The sequence below is a fragment of the Excalfactoria chinensis genome, chromosome 1 (assembly GCF_039878825.1).
Source record: "Excalfactoria chinensis isolate bCotChi1 chromosome 1, bCotChi1.hap2, whole genome shotgun sequence".
Classification (NCBI taxonomy): domain Eukaryota; kingdom Metazoa; phylum Chordata; class Aves; order Galliformes; family Phasianidae; genus Excalfactoria; species Excalfactoria chinensis.
The window spans coordinates 102022393-102047872 of NC_092825.1; the positions used below are offsets into that span (position 1 = coordinate 102022393).

General features: G+C 38.1%; 1 protein-coding gene across 4 annotated transcripts in view; it reads right to left on the reverse strand.

Annotated features, from left to right (window-relative positions):
- The window catches only part of ERG (ETS transcription factor ERG), a 141366-nt gene that overhangs the window by 13157 nt on the left and 102729 nt on the right, over window positions 1-25480 (reverse strand). For 3 of the 4 annotated variants that reach the window (XM_072338529.1, XM_072338535.1, XM_072338544.1), the window contains 5 exons: window positions 20803-21020; window positions 7563-7714; window positions 4552-4755; window positions 3441-3521; window positions 1405-1476 (listed from right to left, as the gene is read on the reverse strand). In XM_072338529.1, coding sequence (XP_072194630.1) covers window positions 1405-1476; window positions 3441-3521; window positions 4552-4755; window positions 7563-7714; window positions 20803-21020 — 727 coding nt within the window. The remainder of the gene's footprint in view (window positions 1-1404; window positions 1477-3440; window positions 3522-4551; window positions 4756-7562; window positions 7715-20802; window positions 21021-25480) is intronic. The other variant, XM_072338550.1, reaches the window with a different exon arrangement.

The following is a 25480-nucleotide window of genomic DNA, read 5'->3' on the forward strand; positions in this document are numbered from 1 at the left end:
TGTGTTCTCATGATACTGTGAATTCATTTAGCTCAAATAAGACCTCTGGGCTTCTTTACAGGCATCCTGAAGAAGAATCTTTAGGTTTGAGAAACATAAAAATCTTATGCCATCTCCAGGTTGTATACCACATTTTATTATGTCCTTTTTCCCATTATTAATAGCTATCATAGCAGAAAACGCTAAAGCATCCATAATTTATGCTTTCTTTAAGTTATGTTATCATGTTAATGACCAGCTCTTGATCGTGACAATATTTTATTTATTACAGTTTGTTGACTTAACTCTTACTGTAAACATTTATTGGACATCTTGGTAAATTCCTTACAAAACCAGATGCCAAACATACAAATTGGTGGTCTCTTTTTCATTCACTAAGGTATTTTTATTGATGAATAAATTTAGTAGTTTATTTTCTTAAAACTTAAGCAGAGTTGATTTATTCATTTAACACTATCATAGGTGTTCCCCTATGGTTTTAATTTATCAATTGACAAATCTATAGACAGGTATATATGCATGTATATAAATGTAAAAAAAATTGACTTGTGTATCTTTCCTGAATTATACCATACAGCATTGATAAGTTATAGCTAAAATATTTCCTACTGAAAAGTTTTAATGAGAGAAAGCATCTTTTCAAAACTGCTCAGTCAATTTCAGTAAATATCCCTTCAGAACACTTGGATGTATGCCTCTGGCTCAGTAATGGGTTTCCTTTAAATTCAGTATTTTGTTCCAACTCCTCTCAGTATTTTACAGTCCTTTGTACTTATTACTGGAAAAACAAATGTCCAGATCAGGCAGTTTTCCAACATCATTGGTTCTGAAGGGTGATGCAAAGAAAGTTTTTAACCTCATTGCAATGTCCTCATCTTTTTAATTATTCCCTTTAGCCTTTCACAAACCAGCACACCCACAGTATTCCAATAGACCTCACACTTCTCAGCACGGAGAACCTTACTGAAGTTTGTTTTTATTTATTTAAACTCCCAAATTCATGATCAGATATATCAAAAATAAATAAAAAGTAGATATCAGGGGATGCATGTACCCAGAATTTTTGAAGTACTTTTTCCAAATAGGTTTCTAGTTATGAAGGAGGATATTGTTGCTTCCTTTTACAGGCAAAGAGATGAAGCATTGGGATCATGCAGCATTGGGATCACACAGCAGGACACAGCTTTCTTACTATCCTCTTTTGCTTTGAACACTAGAAAGCATTGCTTCAAAGACAGAGAAAAGTGGAAGACACAGACTTAGAAAACATTTTCTATTTAATTGTGTACATGTGTATGTATTCATAATTTAGACCAACATTTGTAAGAAAAAATAGAAGGAGTAAAAGAAAGAGATGCTTCAAGAGATTAAATGAGTAGTACCAAAAGTTGTCATTGTTCATACCTGGCCTTGTTGTTATTCTTTGTGTTGCTTCTGGGTAAACGGATGTATTTGGAAAAATAAAAGTGGCACCTCCTAAAGAGAAAGAAGACACAACATCTGAAGATTCATTTTCACAGTCTCTGATTCCACTAATAGTTTCCCTTTTCTAGTGTATCTAAATGAAGACTATGAGTAAATATTTTATACATTAGGAATGCTATTTGACTTCTGATAGCTTTTGCACCTGTGTAAATCTGCTCAAATTACTGGATAAATGTCTGTACAAAATCAGTGTTAAGGGGGGAAAAGAATCAACTTCAGTAAATCCCTTCTGCCCTCCCTACATATCTTGACCACGTGTGCAGGTTGTTCCATTTCTTCTGCAATAAAACTTCTTTGCTTCTCTTTGTTCATGTTTGACTTTCTGAACAAATTCATACTCCCAACAAAGACTGCAGCCCTGGGCCAAATCCCATTCATGTCAGTGGCAATCTTCTCACAGACCTTAGTGGTCTTTGGGCTAGACTTTCAGAAACCCCAATAAAAATATTGAAGTAGATAATATAAAATAGTATCAAACTTATCTCGGGAACTGAAATTGCTTCTACTTCAACATTCTTCTAATGAACATTTCTAGGAATGTGAAAAAGGTGGGTCACAAGACTTCAAGAGGAGCTTGTTCCTAACGCCTTTGAGGTGTTTTGAAAATCCCACTCCAAAGCTCTTATGCCAATAAAACAATATATTTTTCTTGTGGTCATGATCATCATGATATTATCTATACTCTCAATGGCATAAATGCAGGCAGTCTCATGTTGGTGAAGTGAATTTTAGAACAGCATTATCAGTGCACACACACATAGAAAAAGATAACACACGGAATTGCTGAACAACATTTGGATAACTCTATGTGAAAACTGCTTGGCAAATTAAAATCTGGGAAACCAAAGATGGAAAAGGCTATGGAGACTACCTATTTTTAAAAAGGGCTTGAGGCTTACTCCAAACCACATCAAAGTCAATGGAAAATTTTCTGTTCCATTTGGTGGGGTTTAGCCCACAATAGAACTTCACGTCAAATGGCAAACATCTAATCTCAGTGGGAGATCATGTGATCTAGTTCATTTTTCTAGGAAACTTGTTGCTTTTTACTACAGTGAAAAAAAGTCAGTGAGATACGAATATAAGGTTTTCTTATTTCATTTTCTTTGCATTATCCTTTGTATTATCTTTTTCATTTATCATAAATAATTGTTATTTCTGGTCACTGTAGGTAACTAATACCCTCAGGCATGATCATGCAGTATTCCAAACAACTCTATCAATATGTACACTGCACTATGTGTGCAGTTCCATGCCATCCTTTATTACAGAACTGCTACAGCAAGATAAAATTTATTTTGAAATATTTTTGTAAGTATTTTAAGCCACATTTTGATAGACACACTTTTGAGGCCTGTGTTATATTATTATTCTTCCAGCTATATCCATACTTGTCTGGGCCAACTTAACAGAAGGATGAATATTAAGAAAAAACATTTTACATTCAGATCAAAATTAGTAGAGATCCCAGTACAAACTTTATATGACGACTGATAAATGAGATGGGCTAACTGCCTAAATAACAATAATTTTACTTAAGTATACAATATATACTCCATATGAGGGGGAAGCAGCCACAGCACATCACAGACAAACACTGAAGCACTTTTCAGCCCCAACAATCTTTTTGGGATCCATGGTGTAGATCTGACAGTAAAATGACACAGAATGAGAGAAAAAGTTTTCAGAGCTCGCAGGTTATCATGTGTTAGGGGTCCCACTAGCTTATAGGACATGAGAAATTATCAGTGGGGAAACCATTCTGCACCATCTGGCCCTACATGATCCCACCATTTTTCTGTGTGTCTGTCTATAAAAGTCATGCACACAGCAAGGAGAGGACACACTCATCTCCCTCCTGGTTTACTATTTCCACTTTGTGCAAGCAAACCATAAACAGGAATCCTGTGCTTTCAGAATATGACCTATCACAACAGGAGCGGTGCCAGCATTACCTGTGTTTCTAGCATGCATTAACCGTGGAGAGTTTTGTAAGGCCTTATCAACATCATCTGAAGTCAAATGTGGAAGAGGAGCTACAAAACAAAACAAAAAGCAACACCAAAATGAAAAAAAAAAAAAAAAAAAAAAAAAAAAAAAGAGAATTATCTTTTAAAACCATATTTTCCCATAGAGGATTGTTTGAAAGTGAATCTACCAACAGTCAGTTTCTGTCTGCAGTTTGCAGGGAGGTGTGTGTGCTATAGCTTACACAGATAGCTTAAACTACGGCACTCATTTATTTGGCATTATGAATGCAGAATATTTCTGGCTGATTATTGACAATGTGCGTGTGGAAAAGACTGCACCGCACTGGTGTTGCAATGCTTTTTTGTTTGTTTGTTTGTTTTAAAACCAAGATCACTTTAAAATCTTTAAACTGAGGCAAACATGCAAAATTTCCTCAAGCTTAGATGAAAGTACAAAAGTCAGGAACTCACTAGTCCCCTCTTTCTCTTTGAAAAGTTAGCCTTAACTACAAACACTTTGCATCTGGACCTCAGGAACTGGTTGTTTTGTTTGTTTGTTTGTTTTCCTGCTATTTTTTTCCTTTTTTTAGTTTTTTATTCCCCACAAATTTACAGAACATTTATTCAATTCAGTGAAATCTTGTATATTCTATTCAGAGTAGAGCAAACTGCTGTCAGTCCTTAGAATCATGCCTGGAATTTGCCTTATGAATCAATGCTTGCGTTATTGTTTAGCATTATCATTGTTAAAATGGAAAGAAATGAGTATGTGACCAGAAAAAACATTATCACTGAATCCCATTTGATTTATCATTGTACTGATAAATATGCAGGAGTTCAATTTTAATTTTGTCTCAGATAAAAATTTAGAAATATTGCCCAACTCTTTATCTCCAACAAACATGAACAAAAGCCAACTGAAATCAATGGGAATCTTTCCTACAAAGTTAAGAGGCTTTGGATTGAGCTTCCTGCTATACTTTGAAGATCAATATTAGCAACAGAGACATCTGAAAACCCACTGGTTTAAGATCTAAGAGTGGCATCAACACAGATTGATGGTAGGCACTACCATAATGACAGAAATCTATCTTACTCTCTCTGAGGTAGTGTAGGTGTGACAGGAGGATATCTGCGTTATAGCTTGGAGTGAGTCTCTGGAAGTCGTCTTTGGTCATTTTACATAACTCTTTCCCATCAATGTTCTGGAACAACAAGATGTCCACATCTGGAAGACCATACTCCTTCACTGCCCACTCCAGCCACTGCCGTACATGGTCTGTGCTCCATAACGTAGGATCTAGTGTTATCACAAAGAATGCAATTAGATGGGGAGGGAAGAGTGTTGATTTACTGGATCAATGTAGAAACACTGTTAGTCTGGAGAGACAACTGGAGAGACAGGGGACTTCCTGTTTACTAACCAGTGGAGATACATGAGTAATTAATTTATCATATTGGGTGGAAAGGAGAATAAATGTCCATTAAAAAATTCTAGTGAAGAACAGTAAGTCCTGATTATTAACAAACCCCCTGCTGGGCTCCTTCCATTCAGCATTTTATCTTACCCTTTTTCTGAATTAGATTCCACACATTAATACTGTCTCCTGTCCACATGAAAATAATAATACTTAGAAAAGCACTTAAGACAGTCCATTAGCAACAATACAACATGTGTCTAAACAATTTTCTGAGCTCTCAGTTGAATCTGTACCTTTATTCAAAAGAAATTTCTACTCAAAACAATTTTACTGTTTCTTGGGCATAGGCTAAGCAAGCACTCAGATTCAGCTATTTCTTTCACAATCTACAGCAGGTCATATTAAAATATCTCATGCTTCCTTTCACAGACTGCTGTATTGTTTTGCTATATGTTGCTACAGTTAAATAGGCTTTTCCTTACTGCTAGATGTATTGGCAAAACCATCTGGGGAAGAAAAACAAGTACAAGTGTAAATGCCTTTTTGAGAGTCATGTATGAATCCCTGACTTCAACTTGAAGCTGTGCTTTTGTCCTTAAAGCCCACCTTTTCTATTTCTTCCATACTACTTTTTGCTACTCCTGTGACTTAGAGTAAGCACGCAACAACCTGAAAGACCTGCAATACATATCTTCATAATATAAGACAGCTTCTGGCATGAAGACTTTCTACTTTCTGCTGAGGAGAGGTAAGAGCTGAGGAGACATGGACTCATCAACAGTTTCTGCCTTTCAGCCTACATGTGATTCTGTGATATCCTGAAGACTGACAGTGGAGCACACAGGTCAAATGTCTGTAGTCCATTGCATTAAAGTCTGTGAAGTGTCTGAGTCTTGAATGACAGCATAAATAGCTTCTTTGTGGCATAAATTCAGTGTCATACTGTATCTGTTGGGATGCATGTCTTTCCATGGGCTAGACTGTTATGATGCTGCTCATTCCCAAACTTTCACCCATCAGAACCTCTGCTTTTCTGATGATTCTCTTGGAATTTTAAGCCTTTGAAAGTCAGACTACTTGATTCTCTGGAAGTTCAGAGGCTTTCTCCACTCTTCCAAACGCACCAGAATTCACTTAAAAGGACCCCTCCATCTGGTATGAAATGTGTAGCAAACTAGAGGAGGTAAGTCTGACTCCTTGAGGTCTGACTGAGATCACTGATACCTATAGCAGGGAACTCCAGAAAAATTGACACTGGATTGAAGAAAACCAAACACCGGGAATCTTACCAAAAGGTTCTCATTATGCCTATTATTTTTAATTCTTTTTCTTATTTATCTTAACTAGGAAGTTAATGCAGCTGGTAATGTGAATATTGCTTTCTTATTCCTAAAGATTGCCACATAAGCTGTACAGTGCCTATGTAATAATTGAACAAAACATATGTGACCTATTGTAGGGCACCTGTTTTTGCAGAGGATTGGACTCAATTTCAACTCCTGAAATTCTATGATTCTGCGATATTTACCCATCTATTTCTTGTGGAGATCTAAAAATAACAAGGCTGTAGTTGTGATTATCTTGTTCTTTGAATCTCACTCAAATTCACCTCAAAACACAGCTCCAGGAATATACCCCTCTCCCCCCCCGCTCCTCACCGCCCCCCCCCCAAAAAAAAAACCAACAAAAAAACACCCCCAAACCATCTTGCTGAGGTAACCATGCTGAAGGTTACTAAAAGACTGAAAAAATACCAGCCAGCAAGTAGACAAATGTTTGCTTTTTGTATGCCTTGATACTTAGTGTGGTCTCCATCTAGTTATCACAGACATTTCATTATTCAGTGCATCACTCTGCTGTGTTTCAGAAAAGAACTGTCAACATCATCACAGAGGATACTTCAACATATTTGTTCATACATATCTTGACAAATAACTGAAATAATCACACCTTGCAAAATTAGCCACAGTTAGGACTCTTGCATATCTTAGCAACTGAAAAACTGCAAGACTATTAAGCAACATAATAGTAGCAGCAATATTTCAGAGTGGCACATCTCAGAGAGGAACCAGTAGCAAAACATTCCTTCTGTTTTCAGGCTGCATGTGTTGAGTATATGCTGCTCATATACAGTGGTTATTAGGCACTCATATATGTCATGATGGTCTAGTGCTCGAACTTCAGATATATGCATGCTATTTTGCAGACCTAAGCAACCATCCTTCCAGCAGAGGAAGTCAAGGTGCACAGCAATTCAACTACTTAATCCTATTACAAAGCTTGCCACCAGAAACATGAATTTCTCAATTATGCTCTCATATTGCAGTGGAGTAGTCTGCTTATTACAATGTATTACACTGACCAAACTCAGGGAATAACATAGATAAATGACATTGTTATTTTGCTTGTTTTAGGTGAGAGTGAAATACTATAAAAAGGAGAATGGTCACCTAGGATCTGAGTGCCTGAAAATAACCAGCTCTGTCTCTGAAACAGGAAGAACAGGTTGAGGAGGTAGCTTTACTGTGGTTTTTCCCAGATCATTTTTCTTAACCCAGAGATATTATGGCTCTTCCTGATAGCCTGTATCACATTGCCTCTTCCTCAAAGCTACTTAAATGAGATAAGTAGATTTATCTGGGGAAATGCATTTGTTTGTTTGAACATTTTGAGTAGAGAACCTAACCTGCTGGCACAATAACTCTTCGTTCATTGGTAGTCATATTTGGAGGTGGAATGTGCTTCTCTTCCATGTAGCTTCCATAGTTCATCCCAACATTGTCTGAACTGCTAACCATTTTCCCTCCTTTTGCCACGCTGCAGTCATCAGGTGAATTCCTAGACAAAGAAGAGAGAGATGCACTTAGATTATTATTCCAGTCCCTACTAATAAATAACCTCAGCAAGGATGATTGAGATGGGGAAAAAAAAAAAAAAAAAAAAAAAAAAAAAAAAAAAAAAAATAAAAAAATAATAATAATAAAAGATTGGTCTCCTTGTCTCCAAACCTATAAACGCTAATTATTTATTTTCAGAGACAGGGCTAGAATGAAGGCTTGTTCAGGAGGTTGCTGAGTATCACAACTGCAAATAGCTGTATTTCTCTGTCCAAGCATCTCACAGACAACTCAGCAAAACACAGAGATGCACTTAACTGTCACTGTTTCATGTGAGCCACACTTTGTTGCACTTTATGGAAAGCAACGTAGACATATTTCTGCATATGGCCCACAGAAAAAGAAACATTTACCAAAGCCATGATTCAAAATACCACACACATGACTGGAAAAACCTTTCAGCTCCTGACTAGTACAGTCTCTATGGTACGATAGTCAAGAAAGGGAAATCTGCAGAGGATCTGCAACCAGACACCTCTTTAATTTTGGCTTTGCTTTCTGAATAGAGTCTCTAGCTTTAATATCCCGCAGAGGGTTCCCTAATGGCATTTTAATTGCATCACAGTTTTCTTTCTGGCAGACAGAGACATATTTGTCCCTTAATTTAATGTCTACAATGTGTTCCATCAGAGAGAGAAAAATTGTTACAAAAATCAAAAGAATGAACAGAGCCATGGGGATTACCTTTAAATGCAAAGAGGTTGTTTGGCAATGAAAGAATGGTGTTACTGGGGCTTGAGTTTCTTTATTGATACTATATTACTAACAACCTTTCATTTAGTTCTGCCATTTAACTGCTGAAATTGCACTGTGGTTGTACTATAATGGCAGTTAGATTGCTATGCTTCATTTCAGTTCCTTGCAAACTAACTAATCTGCAGTCCAGAGAACCGAGAGACCTTCCAAGAACCCAGACTCTTGGAAAAGTGCTTCAGGAACTGCCATCAATAATGGCTTCAAATGCATTTCAACAAGAGCCTCTTACTCTCCTTGGCTTGGAAGCTTCATCTCTTGCTGAAAGCATTGGGCAGCGGTGTCATTGAAAGCCAATCAATGGTCAGACTACAGGCACTGTCCCAGAAGAGTTAATCTAATGTTTGAGAATGAAAGAGGAAAAGAAAGGTACGGTTTGGCCCACTGTCTGCTCAACACACAGCAAAAGGATGTGGCATGTAATTTATCCAGTGTTCAAGTGACTCAGTTATATATATGTATAAACAATCAACCGACCACCACCACCAACAAAAAACAACAACAAAAAATTGTCAATGGTATTCAGTTATAAATATTTATATATCACAGATATCATTCCAGAGGTACTGTAATCTTCTCTAGGAGACAGAACAGGGTCCTGAATGTTGCCTGGGAAATGTTGGCTGCACGTACCTCTTTCAGGTATAAAATATCTTGGGTGCTACTTAACATACCACATATGAAATCTGCCTTTTGTAAAGATCCTACAATTACTCTGTCAGCTACAGAACTGAATAATAACCACAAGGGAAAATACAGTCAGCACATGGCCTTCCCTGTCACTGAGTGGTTGTGGATTTAGGCTTCCACCATAGAATGAGAATACTTCAGCATTATTCTCTCAGGTTTAATTTTTCTATCCCACTATATGCCTATAAATATAATTCTGGGATGCAGCTTATTTCCGTCAAAACAGAGCTAAGCAAAACAAAACAAGTTCTCTTTCAGACATAAACATATTGAAAGTGAGCTTTTGAGATGATTGCTTGTGACTAAAATGTTGGCTTTTTCTGTTTACCGTTAGCAAATAGGAATGGCATCTGTGTGTGAGTGAGTCTGCAGGCTAAATCATGTATATTTGGAATCGTAGGCTAACTCCTGCTCTCCCTTATACCTGTGCAATATCTATCCCGATTCCCAGTGTTGGTTATATTACAAAGAGAAAAGAAGGAGCAGTTTGTCCCATTCACTGACTTGTTTTTTGTGTTTTTGGCCTTACTGGCAAAATTTCATTTTTTTAAATGGTTTTCTTTTTTTCCATGAAGAGGAACACAGGATAAAGACATGTCAAAATCCTGCTGCTGATGTGAAATACGGTATCAGTACTAGCCTACACCACTTCCATGGGTAATTGTGCATTAAAAACGCTCTTGTAAACAATGAGCAGTAAGTGATGTGAAAGATCCAGTAGCAGTAGACAGCTTTTGGCAGCCTGAAAAGGCTGCTGAGCTGGTTCCCTGATATGAATATAAACAGACAGAGGGTGGGGTAGAAGATCATAGATGGGTTATAATTTTTCATTAAAACCCAGAAGGAAACAATCAAGAGTTTGCCCTGTTGGTGTACTGGGTGGACAAAAAGATCCCCAATTCAGCAAACCTTCTGTGCTTAACTTGAAGTATGAAGTATGTAAGAAGCTCTGTAGGAGCTAACACAGCCACTTGGATAATTCAAATTGGATAATTCAAATTGAGCGTGTACTTATGTGTACCACTTAGCCAGGGCTCAATTCAGGTGGCTGGAGCTGACTTCTACAGCACAGAAAGCAAAACTGAAAATACAAGTAGACATTAGAAAATTGTGTTGTAGTGCCCAGAAGAACAAAAGAATGACTGTCTGACTGTCTTCAAAGGATTCTTTTTTTTTTTTTTTTTTTTTTTTTTTTTTAAGGAAATTCTGTGAGCCTGCTGTATTTCTGAACCACCAGGGAAGCAGGGGCAGTGGAAAAGCAGCTTTTTAGAACCGGTGCCCAGTGCAAAGGGTGCAGCTCTGCAGTGATTCATCCCTGGCTCCAGGTCTGAAATGAAACCTGAGATGTTTTTCTTCACAGCTGCACGTTATTTTTTACCCTTCGTAAATATACTGTGTTATACCTGGAATTTAACCAAATAATAAGAAAAGAAACTGTAAAGGCTACAGTCATGCTACCCAAGAGCACTTCATCCAGTCTAGAGCTGAGTTAACTCTAGTTGCTGATAAATGTTTGTCAAAAAAAAACATATATATATATATATATATATATTTCTCCATGGGTCCCAGATCTGGAAGCCTTGCATCTATTCAAGGTTGCTTAGAATCAAGGTATTTAAATTTAGCACCCTCTCCCACTAAAGATGATTGGCATTTTGCCAGCCACTGACTGATGAAAGCCGATGCAAGTTCATAAATATATGTATGAAACACATTTTTCCTCTTCACTTTGCTACTATTTTCCCCTTGTGACATAAAACACCTGCGTTGTTTTAAAATGCAAGGTGTAAGAAAAAAGAAGATGAGGAACAAGCAAATTTTATGTAATCTCTATTACATTCCTAAAAATATAAATCCCTGTTTCTAACATAGCCAAATTTCAGAGGTGAGAAAAACTGTGTATTCTAAATATCTACACAGCGTCTTTTTAAGCTAATTTAATAACTACAACTTGGATAACTTCTTTATAGAGTTACTTACAGAAAACTGATCTCAGAACAGTAGAAGTGCATATTTCCACTTGTGGTTCTCTTGATCAGACTGGGACTGGTCAGGTCAAAGGAGATGCTGAGCTACCAGAATTTTTTCTTCTGCAGACAAATGTTGTCACTGTCCTACAGAACACAGACCTCTCTGCTTTCCTCTCCTCATCCATTTTTTAATGCCAGCAGTCTGAGAAAGGAAGGAATGGTCTCAGCCGAGCTATAGAGTCACCATTCCATCCATATGAAGAAAAGAGAGAGCTGTACAAAGCCAGATTTGGTGGAATGGAATTAAGGCCAACATATATAAATTCACAGTTAGCCAAAATGTTTCTACCTAAGGGTCAGCTCATACAGAGCATATTGTAAAGCATTCTCAGGCTCGTGTCCACCCACTGCAGCTGCACTAGCTGTAGTGAAATTGGCCAGTGCTTTCCCTCCAAAATGAGTTGTCACTGAGAAAACGGCCCATGGAGAGATACCCCATATCCCTGGGACTTCTTACTTTGAGGTACATTGTTGTTCCAAATAGCTCACCTCACACACTTCAGTCCAGAATTGACACACCTGCAGCCCTTTCTGCCCCTCTACTCTCCCACTTCCCTCCTCCTATCATCACACTCAATTTTTAAGAATCAGTGAGATTCCACCTGCTAAGACCACAGCCAGAAATAAAGAGGGTCCTGTGGGTCCCCCTTTGGTAGTGATCATCAGTGACAGACCAAAAGAGAGGACTAGGGCATAGCATACATGAAAATGCCGCCGCCCCCCCCCCCCCCCCCCCCCCAAAAAAAAAAAACAAAAAAACTCACAAAAAAAACACCCAAAATGCATGTAGGTCAAAGGATCCCTGGGGTGCACACACAAGGCCTCACTCAACTGCTCAGTGGGCTGTGCTAGGGAGCTGTTTCCCAGCACACACAAAAATAAGCAAATAAATGGGAGGGTAGAAGGGTGGGTGGATGAGTAACTTAGTGCTTTCCAATGGCCTAAATCCCCCTCCCTCTTGGGGTAACCATGTGAAAGGCAGTGCTTGTCCACAGGAAGGGGATGGTCAGGGTAGAAGGGAGAGAAGCCCCCAGGATCGGCACTGCTCACTAAAACTGGCTAAAGCCGATGCTGAAGCCACGCTGACAGTCTGTTTATCTTTGCTAGAAGGTGAGTGTCAAATGCAATCCTACAAAAACAAAAGAAATAAAGGAAACCTGAAGTCCTCCTGGGGCCACATGCTCATGAATGTGCACTGCTCCATGTCGGGCTATGTGGGGGCAGCCAAACAGTCTCGACAACCCCAACAATCCAGGGTTGTGCAGAGGCTGTGCTTGGGGCAGTCCCGCACTAACACCCACTGCAGCATCCAAAAGAAGGTCAGTAACACTGGGGTCCTGCCCCAGGCCTTGTAGTGCTCAGGGATGCACGGCCCCTGGATCCCTACAGGGTACTATGTAGAATGCCTTTTTCTTTCCTTCAACAAAGGAGAAAGCAAACACCACATGCCAGCATGTGCACTTTGTTGGCTTTCTGTAAGCAAAATAAAACATGCTTGTTTATTGAGTTGTATATGCAGCAGCAGTTCATTTTCAATCTAACAGTAACTTTTACTAATTGAAGCAATCTTTTTTAATGCTTTTTTAAATTTTTTTCTTTTTTCTGTTTCTGTTTTTGCATAATTTTCCCAGCTATCTTGCAGCCCACAGCTGCTTCAAGCCTTAAGGCCATCATGGCAAATTAAGGCAGTCAGCGTCTAGCTCACTAGAGGCCAGTCAAGCTATAAATATTACCAGCTCGACTCTTAGTGTTCACAGTGTGGGGAAACAGCTGGTTTAAGTTTGACTGCACGTTGTCATTCCTCCATTAGTGCAAACACTTCAATATTTCTTATGTGTGAGGTTGGAGTGAAGAAAGGGAAAGAAGGGAATGGGGTCACTAAAAGCCAAAACTAAGAAATGATGTTCTTTATGTACATAATTTACAATTAGATTGCTGCCTGGGAGAACATTGAATTCTGATATGGCAATAGCTTGGCCAAAGCCACAATGACTTCCCAGTTGGCCAATAACTTTCAGGATCTATTTTCTCTTGTTTTTCTTTTATTATTTTTATAGAAATTCTATTATAATGATAATGGATTACATTTCTCAAATTGTATTTCATTTCAAGAGCTTGTAAGACTGTTGTATTTGTGGTTTCATAAAATATGAAATACTGGGAGACAGGGCCCTTCCCAAGCCGCATGTGCCTTCTTTTGTGGGGAGGGATCATATAGAAAGTTAGCAAAGTAGAGCATGCCAAGCATAAGCAGAAGTGACATCTTGTATGGAAACCACAATCCCCCATGTCTGTGGAATGTCTGCTGATTTTCATGGTTAGTGTTATTGGGTTGTGAGGCTGATGGGTGTGAAATGTATAGTCAAAGAAGATTAGCCACTTTTCTTTTTCTTATTCACATTCTGTTTTGTCTTGAAAATGCTGTTTCCAAGCTTCAAATTCTGAGTGCCCTACCCTGAGTGATCCTACTCTGATCAAAACCAAACATCTATTAATGAAGAGAGAAGAGTCATTTCCAAACACGCCTGTCTAGAGACAACCTATTTACTGTCAAAGCCTGTACTGTGCCAGCATGGGGGAACACCACAACCACTGCCTCTAAATGCTCTAAACACAGTAAATACTGTACTGGAAATAAAGCAGTAATGATAGGAGCAGTCATAAATAATGATGGTGACAGAAACTCTTGTGAGGTTCAATGTCAATGTTTGAAGACTAATTTTATATTTTACTGCCCATATGAGAGCTTTTGGTTGCTTAGCACTTTGGAAATATTGGCTTTCCCTATCTCCCTCTTAAACTCCTAAGTCTGAGCACACAATTTAAGCGTCAGTGGTCAATCCGAAATACAGCCACACCAATTAAGAATTGACATTACCCCCGAGTGAAAAACTTCTTAAAACTAGCTCCTGCCAGCTCTGAACCTTCCTTCCCCCAACAAAGCTGCTAACAGGTAGCTATGATAGTGATGAATTGGAGATGGGGCTTATTTTTCTCCTTGGCAGCATGTTTGCCTCAAGAACAGAGCCAAACCATGCACACACACATAGACACACTAATGTTAAGCTGGTGGATTTTCAGAGTGAAGAGATATTTCTTAGAGTTGCCACACATAAAGCCCTGCATGAAGAAGATTGTGAATTTGTAGTTTTTCCAGTCTGGTAGGCAGCCACCAACCGCCCAGTCAGTGGGGAAAAAGATTGTCAGCCTGAAATAACTAACGTCATGTCCTTTTGTACAAGATAAATGTTACTTTATATAGGCAGCTACAATAAGAGCATTAGGAAAACACAGCAAAGATCTCCCAGCTTTGCTGTAGACTGAAACAGGGGCTGACTGAGTCCTTGTTGAGCCCAAGAAGTGAATCTCATTGACTATTCTGGACCCTGCTCATCTAGGCTGAGCTGAGGTTTACCAAAAATGCATGCTGGTGTTATGCTACCAGATGTAGATGGAATGGCACTGAGCCTCCACTGCAGCGTTGAGCTCCAATGGTGGAAAAAGCCATGCCCTTGAAAAACAAGTGATGTTAAAGTAATAATTGCAGATAAACTCTGATTCTTGATGTGCTAGATGCACAGAGGGTGTGCAAATGTTCAAACTAGAGCCATCAGTATCATTCCACAGACTGGAGAATAATGCAAATGTGCCTTACCTACATTATAGTATGTCAGCCTGCTTTATGGGAGTGGGATGGTCCTGTCATGATGGCAATGAAGAACTCCGTATGGATGAACACATGTTCTTTGTGGCTGGGCAAGTAAGCTGGCACGCGACTAGACTGTGCAAGGTACCTTGAGCTCTACTTATTCTGATTTGCTTGTTTGTAAAGCATGAAATAGCTACCATTTAAGAGAGTTTACATCAAGAGAGGGTAAGAGGGGAAGAAATAACAAGAGGCCACTCTGGACCCTGAAATTCCTTTTCTGTGTTGCATGCACTCAATCTAGCTAGTTCAGAGGCTGTTTGATGAGTATATATAGAACACATATATATAGTATATAGAACACAAACATGCAAAGAAAAATGGTATTTCCCAAAAGATCCAGCAGAAAAGATATATTAAGTGATAATTTCTTTTTTGAATGCTTTTCAAGCAACAGTTGGTAGCAGTTAAAACAACATTTTGCACATGATTAAGTCTTAATGACAACTAATTATTTTTGGCATTTCTTTAAAACTTCTGCATCACCTAAGCTGATGTTGGAGAACTTTTGCTATGCTTTCACTGCAGCTAACATTTAAAATGCTTCTTCAATGAAATCATCACACTGCTCATGGCAAGTAAAATTTATTTGAGGTCTGAATAAGACCCTATGTTCCACTCCAGACTCCCTTAAAAAAGGATTACCTACCAGTAAATGTAGAACTTCTAAGCTACATTTGTGTATTCCCACCCATGGGATGGTGGGAATATATGAGTAAGGTTTATCAGAGCCCACTGAGTAATTCACAGACTTAGATGTTGTATCCAAGGCCTTTTGAGAGATTTCCACATAAGTGAATTTCACCCTAAATGCATAATATGAGTTGCATTTATTCGTTGTAATAAAATTGTTTATTCTTAATTTGATAAAATATATAAAGATAATGAACAGTAAAGTAACACTGTGACACAGGCAATCTTCAGATTTAAAGTGTCTTACTATATCAGGGTGAATCTTTCAGTCTAACTCAAGAGCACTACTGAACAGCTGGAAACAATATTATTAAATTCAGGTGAAGGACTGATTATATGGTGGCACAAAAGGTCCCATTAGATTTATGTACCTGGAGGAAATATACTGTCTGAACCAACATAATGGATTTGAAGAATCTGAATTTGATACTATGTGTGACAATCTATATTATAAATGCAACGACAGCAAGGTAAATGACAGCTTTAATTTCAATTTTTCTTGCTTTATTTAATTTAAGGTAGGCCTTTAGGCTATATTTTCAGGTGCCGTGCAGTAAATTGGGGTAGTTAATCCCTCTGCATTGCATGGAAACAACCCTTTAATTTCATCCTAAAGTTATTTTTTTTTCAGTATTCACAGAAGCACCAGTTCTGAAGCCATTATGACTTGAGATTTAATGCTGTGCAATTACAGACTAAGTACATCTGGGGAGAGTCTGAGCAGAGTGAGTACATTTCTGCCTTGAGTGGGTACTAAACTGTTGATATGTAAGAGGTCCAATATGCTCCTAAAACTTTATATCCTGTTCCAGACAGCAGAATATATGTCCAGGAAGCAGCCTAACAGAGAGGAAAGCAAGAGGGGGGCAGCAAAATAACACGAAATGAACCATTCTCTAGATGCTACTCTGTGGGGCCTGGCACACTGTTTTGCTTCCTCTGTGTACAGCGTTATTCAGACTCAAGCTCATACGCTAAAAGACAATTATGGAGGAACTTCAGAGATCCTAGAGATAGCACTCCTGGGGCTTGAGAATTTAATTTAAGGAAAGGAATGAGCTAGGTGGAGAAGGCAGATAATCTGCTGACAAACAGCAGATGATCTGCCAGAAAAGCAGTGAAACACCAACATACACATGGCAAAAGCTATAGAAGGCACTTGTGGAAGGAATAAATGGTTTTCATATTTGTAAGTGATAGATATATTGCACTGAACTTCAGTGTCTTCAGTGTTGGCAGTCCTAATCAGTATGAAATCATAATATTTGGTATAGTTTTTTAGGAATAACATATTACTAGTAAGTAAATTCACTGTATGCAAGGCTTGAGTGACACACTACTTTCTACAGCTAGCAGGAATATCAAATAATAAGAAGCTTTACAATTCCTAAAGCATTATAACACTATGCATAACAGATAAACAGATACATATGAGTTTTTGAATATATATATGTGTATATGAGAAGTGTCACACCGTATTTTTATTTTTTGCTTGGTAAGATTAATTACTCATTAAACTAAAAACATTTAGATTTTATTTTCAGGAATGTGTCAGGAGGAAATCATGTAATATCATGTAATATGTTTTTTTATTTGCGTATTAAGTGTAAGCTTTCAGTATAGGCATGATTTTTTTTCTTCCATTTATCCATTATCCTTGGTAGTCTGTAAGTGACTTTTTATTTTTTCAAAAAAATATCTTGGAAATTGCAATGAAGTATGAGTTCTCCTGGTTTTCTCCTGTGATCAACTTTGCATTGCTGTCAGTAGAGGAGACTGCTGAATCCAAGACTAATACATGAAGTCCAGCTTTAGATGTTGTGAGTTATTTATAATTAATATAGAAAAAATTGCATTTATTTTCATTGTATTTTCATAGAATCATACAATCATTTGAGTTTGAAGAAACCTTTGAATGCCATCTGGTCCAACTCTCCTGCAATGAACAGGGACACCTACAGCTACATCAGGTTGCTCAGAGACCCATCCAACCTGACCTTGAGTGTCTCCAGGGATGGGGCATTCCTTGCCTCTCTGGGTAACCTGTTCCACTACCCTTATTGTAAAAAAAGTTTGTCTATAGTCAATCATAACATGCCCTTTAGAAAACAGGTCTTCTGACCAAGAACATCTTGCAGGTAAGAGTACCAACTTGCATGTCCTCTTATGCAGAGCAACCCTTGTGTCAAATCACATGGTACTTCATGTTGGGAAGCAATGGTCACCACTGACCTGCTCACTTTCTAGTGATGGTCATATTAAGCACCTCTCAGTGAGGCTGTTTGGACAAAAATTAGGAACTTAGTCTTCACGCACTGCTCAGATAATTTACATCAAAATCTAAGTCTTATAAATAAATATACATACATGTATGTGTGTGTATATATATAGAGAGAGAGAGAGAGAGAAAGAGAGAGAGAGAGAGAGAGAGAGCACAACACTGCATCCTTTTTTTTAAAGAAAAAGAAAAAAGAAAAAATTCTCATGGGCTGCAAAGGTTGTTGCTATGGTACAAAAGTGTGTCACCAGAGTTTCAGATGTCATGACAACTTCTGGGTGCTATCGAAACTCTTTGTAATACATACTAGTTTTACTAGAAAAATATTAATCAAAATCATACCCAATGACTAGTCACAAAATCACAGACTGGCTAGGATTGGAGAGAACCTTATAGATAATTAAACTTCAACCACTGCTGTGGGCAGGGCTGCCCCAGGGATGGGGCACTACAGATTCTCTGGGCAGCTGTGCCAGCGCCACACAACTCTCTGAGGAAAGTATTTCCTCCTAACATCTCACCTAAATCTCCCCTCCTTTAGTTTATAGTCATTCCCCTTTGTCCCATCACTATCATACTGTGTAATGGAGAGTATTTTGTGTCCACATACAAAGTGAACATAACTTTGAGGAGAAACAGCTGGCAAGCCCCCTCAGCCTGAGCATGCCCCCAGCCACCCACCAGGCTGTAACACATGCTTAACAGAAGCCCACCCTCTCCCCCCTGCTGAAGTTGTGACACCAGGCAAGCAGCACCACATGAGCTGTGGGTTCAGGCAAGGGACGGGGAGCTGCTCCAGCTCTGCAGTTTGGTGCTCTGCTCTGGTGTCTGTGCTGCAGTTCCTCACTCCCTGGTTTATTTCTGTTTTTATCCAGTGATGGTATAGCCATATAGGTATATAGGAGAAAGCAGAGGCACAAAGCACAGGATCTCTTCTAGTTTCATGCCTAGCAGCACATCCATCCACAACACTTTCAGACCTCTCTGAATTGTAAGACAGGGTTTGGGTGCCCTGCAGACAATATTACTGCTGCAGGAACATACTTGTGACTCAGGATAGTTCCACCACTATTCAGGATAGTTGCATGTTTTACTGATCAAAGATTTCAAGTGCATCTGTATGATCTAGACTCTTCCTTAAGATTTAGGAATATGTGAAAACAGTTGTTTATGGTTAATTGACTTCACTTATCACAGAATCATAGAATTATGTTATATATTACTTGGTGAATTACTACCCTAATGCACCTTGTGAACTTTACATTGAGAAAAACTGTGAACAGTTGCCTAATGTAAATCTCAAAAGAAATATTCAGAAGTTAGGGAGCAGTTGAATCTAATTTTGAATCAACGTAGAATTTGTCATCATACCCATGCTTTGCTTAGTACACACATATAAACAGACAAACAAAAAAAACAACACAACAAAAAAAGCCTTACTAAGAGTGATTTGTAATATGCAGTCTTGCAAGACTTCCTTAAAACTCTGTGATTTCAGTTCACTGTTTATTACTTTGTATCTCAAGTCTTTGTCTATTCTCTAGAAAGTCTGATTTGATTTCAGCACAAATTCCATCCTTATTAGTAAAAAGTGTAAGTGTAATAAGCTGTCAAACCACTTTGTCCTGCTTCATGGTGCTCATGGCATTATCACAGCAAACATGAACAGCAACCACAGTGCTTATGGATCAGGTTTTTCTAAATAGCTGGTGCTAGGAGATGAGGTTAGTAGGCTAGTGTTTATGACACAGTGATGTGAAACACGGTCTTCACTGGTACATCACCAGCAACTGTTGAGTATTCTGGACCTCTGCCCTTCAACAACACCAAAGGAAAACAGTTTTGACAGTCAAGCATTTTAGACAGGAAAGCACTTGCTTGGATAGTTTCCTTAGAAAATGAAAATGAATCACTGTGCTTTTTCAAAAGGGAAAACACAGAGTGCTTGCTCTTATTCTTGGAAGAGCCACCAGTCAATATCCACAAAAGCTAATGCATTACTTTTTCAACTTAATCCATGAAATTCTCCATGACAGTGACATCCACAAAATAAATGTGAATGCATTTACATGCTGTGACTATTGCCTGCTAAGCTCAGTAATTTATTTTCCCATTCCTTTTTACTCCCCTACTTGCCTCCATACATATTGTGTTTCTTCATTGCAAGCACTTCTAAAATCCTACTCTATGATTACATTTTGCAGCATTGTAATTGCAGTAAATATAAGACTGAAGATCAATAATTCCCTCTGCCATTACAAGAACTTACTTTCTATGTTATATTTAAAGCAAGAGCAACAGACCAAATCATTGTATTTTGACAACTTCAGTAGAGTGTAAGATCATATATTCCATGGATGGATCAAAATAGCTGCCCAAAATCACATCACAGGTACATTTTCCTAACTTTTGTATATTCTCTTTCACCTACGGTACAGTGTAAGTTCACATCCTAAATTATCCACAGTGAGAGGAAACAGAGGAAGGTACTGCACAAGCAAGCAAGAATAGGCTTTCTGCCTTACTTTTCACTGACAAAGGCTCTAGCAACACTGCCCAAGCTGCAGGAAGCAAAGATAAGAACCTGGAGAAGGAAGATCTGCCTACTGTAAATGAAGATCAGGATCAAGACCGTATAAAGAATCTGAAGGTGCACATATCCATGGGACTCAATGAGATCCATACACAGGTTCCAAGGGAACTGGCAGATGAAGTCACCAATCTGCTGTGCATCATATCTGAAAAGTCTAGAGGGAGGCCTCCCTGACTATAGTAGGGGGGTTGGAACTAGATGACCTTAAAGGCCCCTTCCAATCTAAATCATTTTATCATTCAACAGTAAAAGAGTACATCAGTAAGGGTAACAGTGTAGTTATTACCTTGACCCATTAACCTGGTTTGGGTTACACTCCATCTTGATGGTGACTCTGGCTGGGGGCTGTGATAACCAGTCCTGCTGGGGAACACGCGGGCTCATCTTTGATGTCTGCCCATATTCACTGGAGGAGGAGGCCGTCATTTCTGTCTTTGCAAGGTGGGGTGATCCGTAGGCGCACTCAAACAAGGACTGGTCTTCACTCACCACTGATAATGCTTCCTGCAAACAAGAGAAGTCACTGTGTCAGCATTTCAGAGCAGATGTTATACTGCCTATCAAGAAAAGTAATGCTCGTCTATTTCATTAGAAGACTAACAATTGTTTGCTTGGTAAATGTCTGTTACTTTTTAGGTATGCTCCTGCTGCTAGCAGATGTGAGGACCTACTTACTATGCCAGACACACATCAGGGAAGTACAGCAGCCCTCATACCTGGCACCTCCTGCTAACAGCAGAGGAGAGTCACACACATACTCATCCAAATGCTTGGGAATAGCGATGGGGAGGTGGGAGAGAGAAAAAAGCAGGGAAAACAGCTCAAACCCCTCACATCTCAGGAATGGATGTGGAGGGCCAGCTCTGCCATAGGTGCAGCTGACACCAGCAAGAGATGGCCAGAATCTGAGACTTGCTGACTCATGGGGAGCTCCTCTTCTTTTTTCTAGGACTGAGGCCAATTCCTACCTGGACAGGATGCTAAGACACAGCTGGGTGTGAATTATACAGAAGGAAGCAGGTACAAGATTGCATATATAGGATATTATTCCACTCTGTATACTACTTACTAAAAGATGTTTTAAAATAGTAGGCATCAAGAGCTGTATAATGGATACATTTCTTACCATTACCACACAAGTGAAGTGAAGCAATTTTATTCTTGTTCCTATTTGACCTGATGCCATTTAATATAAGTTAATTTAGGAATACTTAGGATAGTCATAAATGTAAACTAAAACATACAGGGTTGCTATTTATTGACATTACTGGTGGCAGTGAATATTGTCTGTTATATGGATACATGTTATATTGCACAAAAAAAGGAAAGTACACACTGTTTAGCTTTCTGAGGAGGACAGTGAACACAAGAGGTATGAATCCAATTAATGAGAATTATGTGAATATCTAAAAAACTATGGCAAAATACAAGACAAACATAAATGAAGCCAGGAAAAGGATTCAGACTTAACACTTCAGGAAAAAATGTCTTGCTATACACAGATGAAGTGAATTTCAACTAGCTAGATAGAGCTGTGTTCTGACTTAACAGTACTCCTCCTTACTCCATCCTGTTAGCTATCAGTTAGGGTACAATGACTGCTCTGTAAAGGCCCCATAGAAATAACTGAGTTTCTGCCTCCTTCAGGTGCCACTGGGTTTGTTTTTTCGTGAATGTCTCAGTACTGCATGTCCTACAATAGAATTTCTAATGTGTTTCTCTGAGTTCTCACTGATCTTTGCTGGCAGTCTTGAAGGACACTAGGACAGGTAACACCTCTCCTTCGTGCACATTAAAGAAGGCTACCTTGGTCAACTGAGTTTTTGTATTATGCTGAGGTGTCCACATAGCTAGAGAATGTGGTCTAAATTACAATTAGAATCCTCCTTAATTATCTTTTCTCTATTCTCACACATTGAGATGGATTCTTCTCTGTGGGAAACATATTAACTGTGTTTAGGGTATGTTCTGCTGCTCCTCCTGTCAGATAGGATGCAGATGACCATGCTTACTGGTCTCTTGTGCAAACGCTGTCAAGCCCATTGATGTAAATGTACCAGCAAGAGCAACAGGGTGATATATGTAGTCCTTGCACATCCCTATATGCAGGGAAAGTTTTCTGCAATGCATGGACTGGAGTTGTGTGTTGAGGGTTGATAACTGCTGGCTTTTTTACCTCCTAGTGATCTAAAAAAGTGAGGATGTCTGTCCCAGGAATTTCTGAATTCATTGATCTTACATGACACAGTGATGCTGAAAATTACAGGTTAATAAAACCTGACATATCCTCACATACTGTGGCAAAGCACAGAAATAGCATCATATGAAACACTTCTCAACTATACAAGAATGTATGACAACTTACATAATTCCATATTCCAAAAAACAGATAAAAAATATAATTCAGCTGCTCCTGATATGCATCATTTCATCTGATCCATCCTTCATTTCTCTTTACTAATTAAAACCTTCAAGTTTTAACCCTACATAAGCTGAAAAATGAACACTCTAACAGCAAACTAGCATACAAAATGGATGATAAAAGACAGAATGGATATTTCATTCTTAAATACTGGGGACTTAGAAAATTACTTTCTGCTGTAATCTTAAATGCTAATGCCTGGATCAAATATAATATCAATTTGTCAGCATTTATCATCATGAAGAATAGCTGCATGATCCAAGAATACATAAACATAGACAAAGACAATGATACTATGTTTGGTGAGTGAGTTTTATATATAGATGCCAATTTATTTCTAGTAAATGCTCTTCATTAAACATTTGCATGTTAATCTTTTTTTTTTTTTTTTTTTTTTTTTCTCTTTTTTTCTCATCTATAATTAATACAGTTACTGGAACAGTTTGGCAACATCAAGCAGTGAGTGAGATAAAGCAAAACAGTTACAAAACAGATCCACAACAAAGCTCTTTTCAATCTTCCCATGTTCTGCACCTTTATGGGAATAATTTCAGCAACTGGATGGGTCATCACCCTAGATTTCTCCAATAAATTATTCTCATGACATCTCAGAAATGTAGTCTTCTCTTTCACCTCTAGTAATCAGTGTCTGGGTAACATGATATGAAGAAATCTACACAGACTGCTTGTAGTTGCAGGTGGGGAGGACCTCCATGAAAGTCTGTGAAGTAGAACTGCTTCTAATGTTATCTGAGGTCAATATTGGACACAGACTTTCTTTTACTTCATCTTTCTTTCTCAGCATACTTCCTCTCATGACAACACCAACAAAACTTGAAAATCTGTTCATTAAGATTTTTATTTTATTTTATTTTTAAATCCCTTGTATTGGACCAAACCTTCTCTGCCAGACTGAATAAATGATAAAAGAACAAAATGTCTTTATTTAGTTTTGACTTATAGTTCACTGATAAGTTAAAAAGTAATAACAGACTGACAAATCTGTAAAACAATAGGTAGAGCAACGCCTTTAAAGTAGGCATGAAGTCATTAGGACAAAGGTGTTTACTTAATCAAATACGAGATTACTTGGCCTAAAAACATGAAGTTACAGGAAATGTGTTTGAAGTAGTTCCCATCATGAGAAGTATATGCAAGCTGATTGTCTTTTATACACAGTGTCAGGAGCTAAGGGCAAAGATTTTTCTTCCTAGAGTTTGATCAAAATTAAGGAATGGTTAAAGGAGATAATGAGGTGTGCAAAAGAGATAACGAGGTTTATCGTAATCTGCTCACGATAAAGAGTTACAGTGGAAAAAATACTGCAAGATTTTAAAAAGAATTTGAGGGACATTCTAACATGGCAATGCTTTTTCTCAAGTTAATGCTCACTAGGAAACATGCCTGCTTGCAAATGAATAATATTCGTGCACGTGCACGCTATCAAGTAAGATCTCACTGCATGGCAATCATATCTCCATGAAGCACAACCACTGTATGTGTGTGTATATGTATGAATATCTAACAAAATTCAGTAGATTTTATGTTCAATGCCTATGCAATAAGCTATCAAGTGACTTGCTGCTCAAAAAAAGAAATGCTTCAAGTACATTGGAATGAAAGAACTTACTGCCCAGCACTGTTGAAATCATAGTAGACCATAGCACACCAGTATGTTTGAGAATATTGGCCACAAAACAGCAGGATCTTGGGCAAGAACTGCACAGAAAGGGGAGGATGATCAATGAGTCACAAACATAACTCCAACCACGTTGTCCACTGAAAGATGATGCAGACAGTAAAAGGCATCTCCTCCTTGTGTAGCCATCTCTTCTATGCTCCAAAATGGAACTGTTAACCCTGACTGTGATGGACTTGCAGTAATGCTGCAATCAAGAACTTTAGATCTTAAGTATGTCTGTGAACATTTATAGTTGGCATTTTTATTTTTATTTTTTATTTTTATTTTTATTTTTATTTTTATTTTTATTTTTATTTTTATTTTTATTTTTATTTTTATTTTTATTTTTATTTTTATTTTTATTTTTACACTGATTTTGTAATATTTCTCCTCATAATATAAGCAGCTTCTACTTTCTCTAATCCGATTTCATGATAATGCATGTTTAAACAAAGCCACAATCCTCTCAGACACAGACTGTTTCCTTGTGCTTGTCAAATATCCACAGTTGGTCAGAAAAATTAATTCTCCCATCATTGAGGAATTCTGACTGATACTGAAACTTCATTTTAAATTAGACAAAAAGCTGTTATGTGAAAAGTTTCACCAAAACATTTATTGAAAGGATGAATTCTAAGGCATAGATGTGTGCTTTGCAGATGTTAAAACACTCTAATATAAAATTGTAAATACAAAGCTCTTGTTACAGATACTTTCTATATACTAATTGTACAATTGAAAGAAATGATCAGAGTGGGAAGGTTTATCAAAATATTTATCAGAAGAAGATGCTTCAGCATTATTGAAATGATTAGCTTCATCACTTTCCCAGAAAATTCCCATCAAGTTCCTGCTAAACAT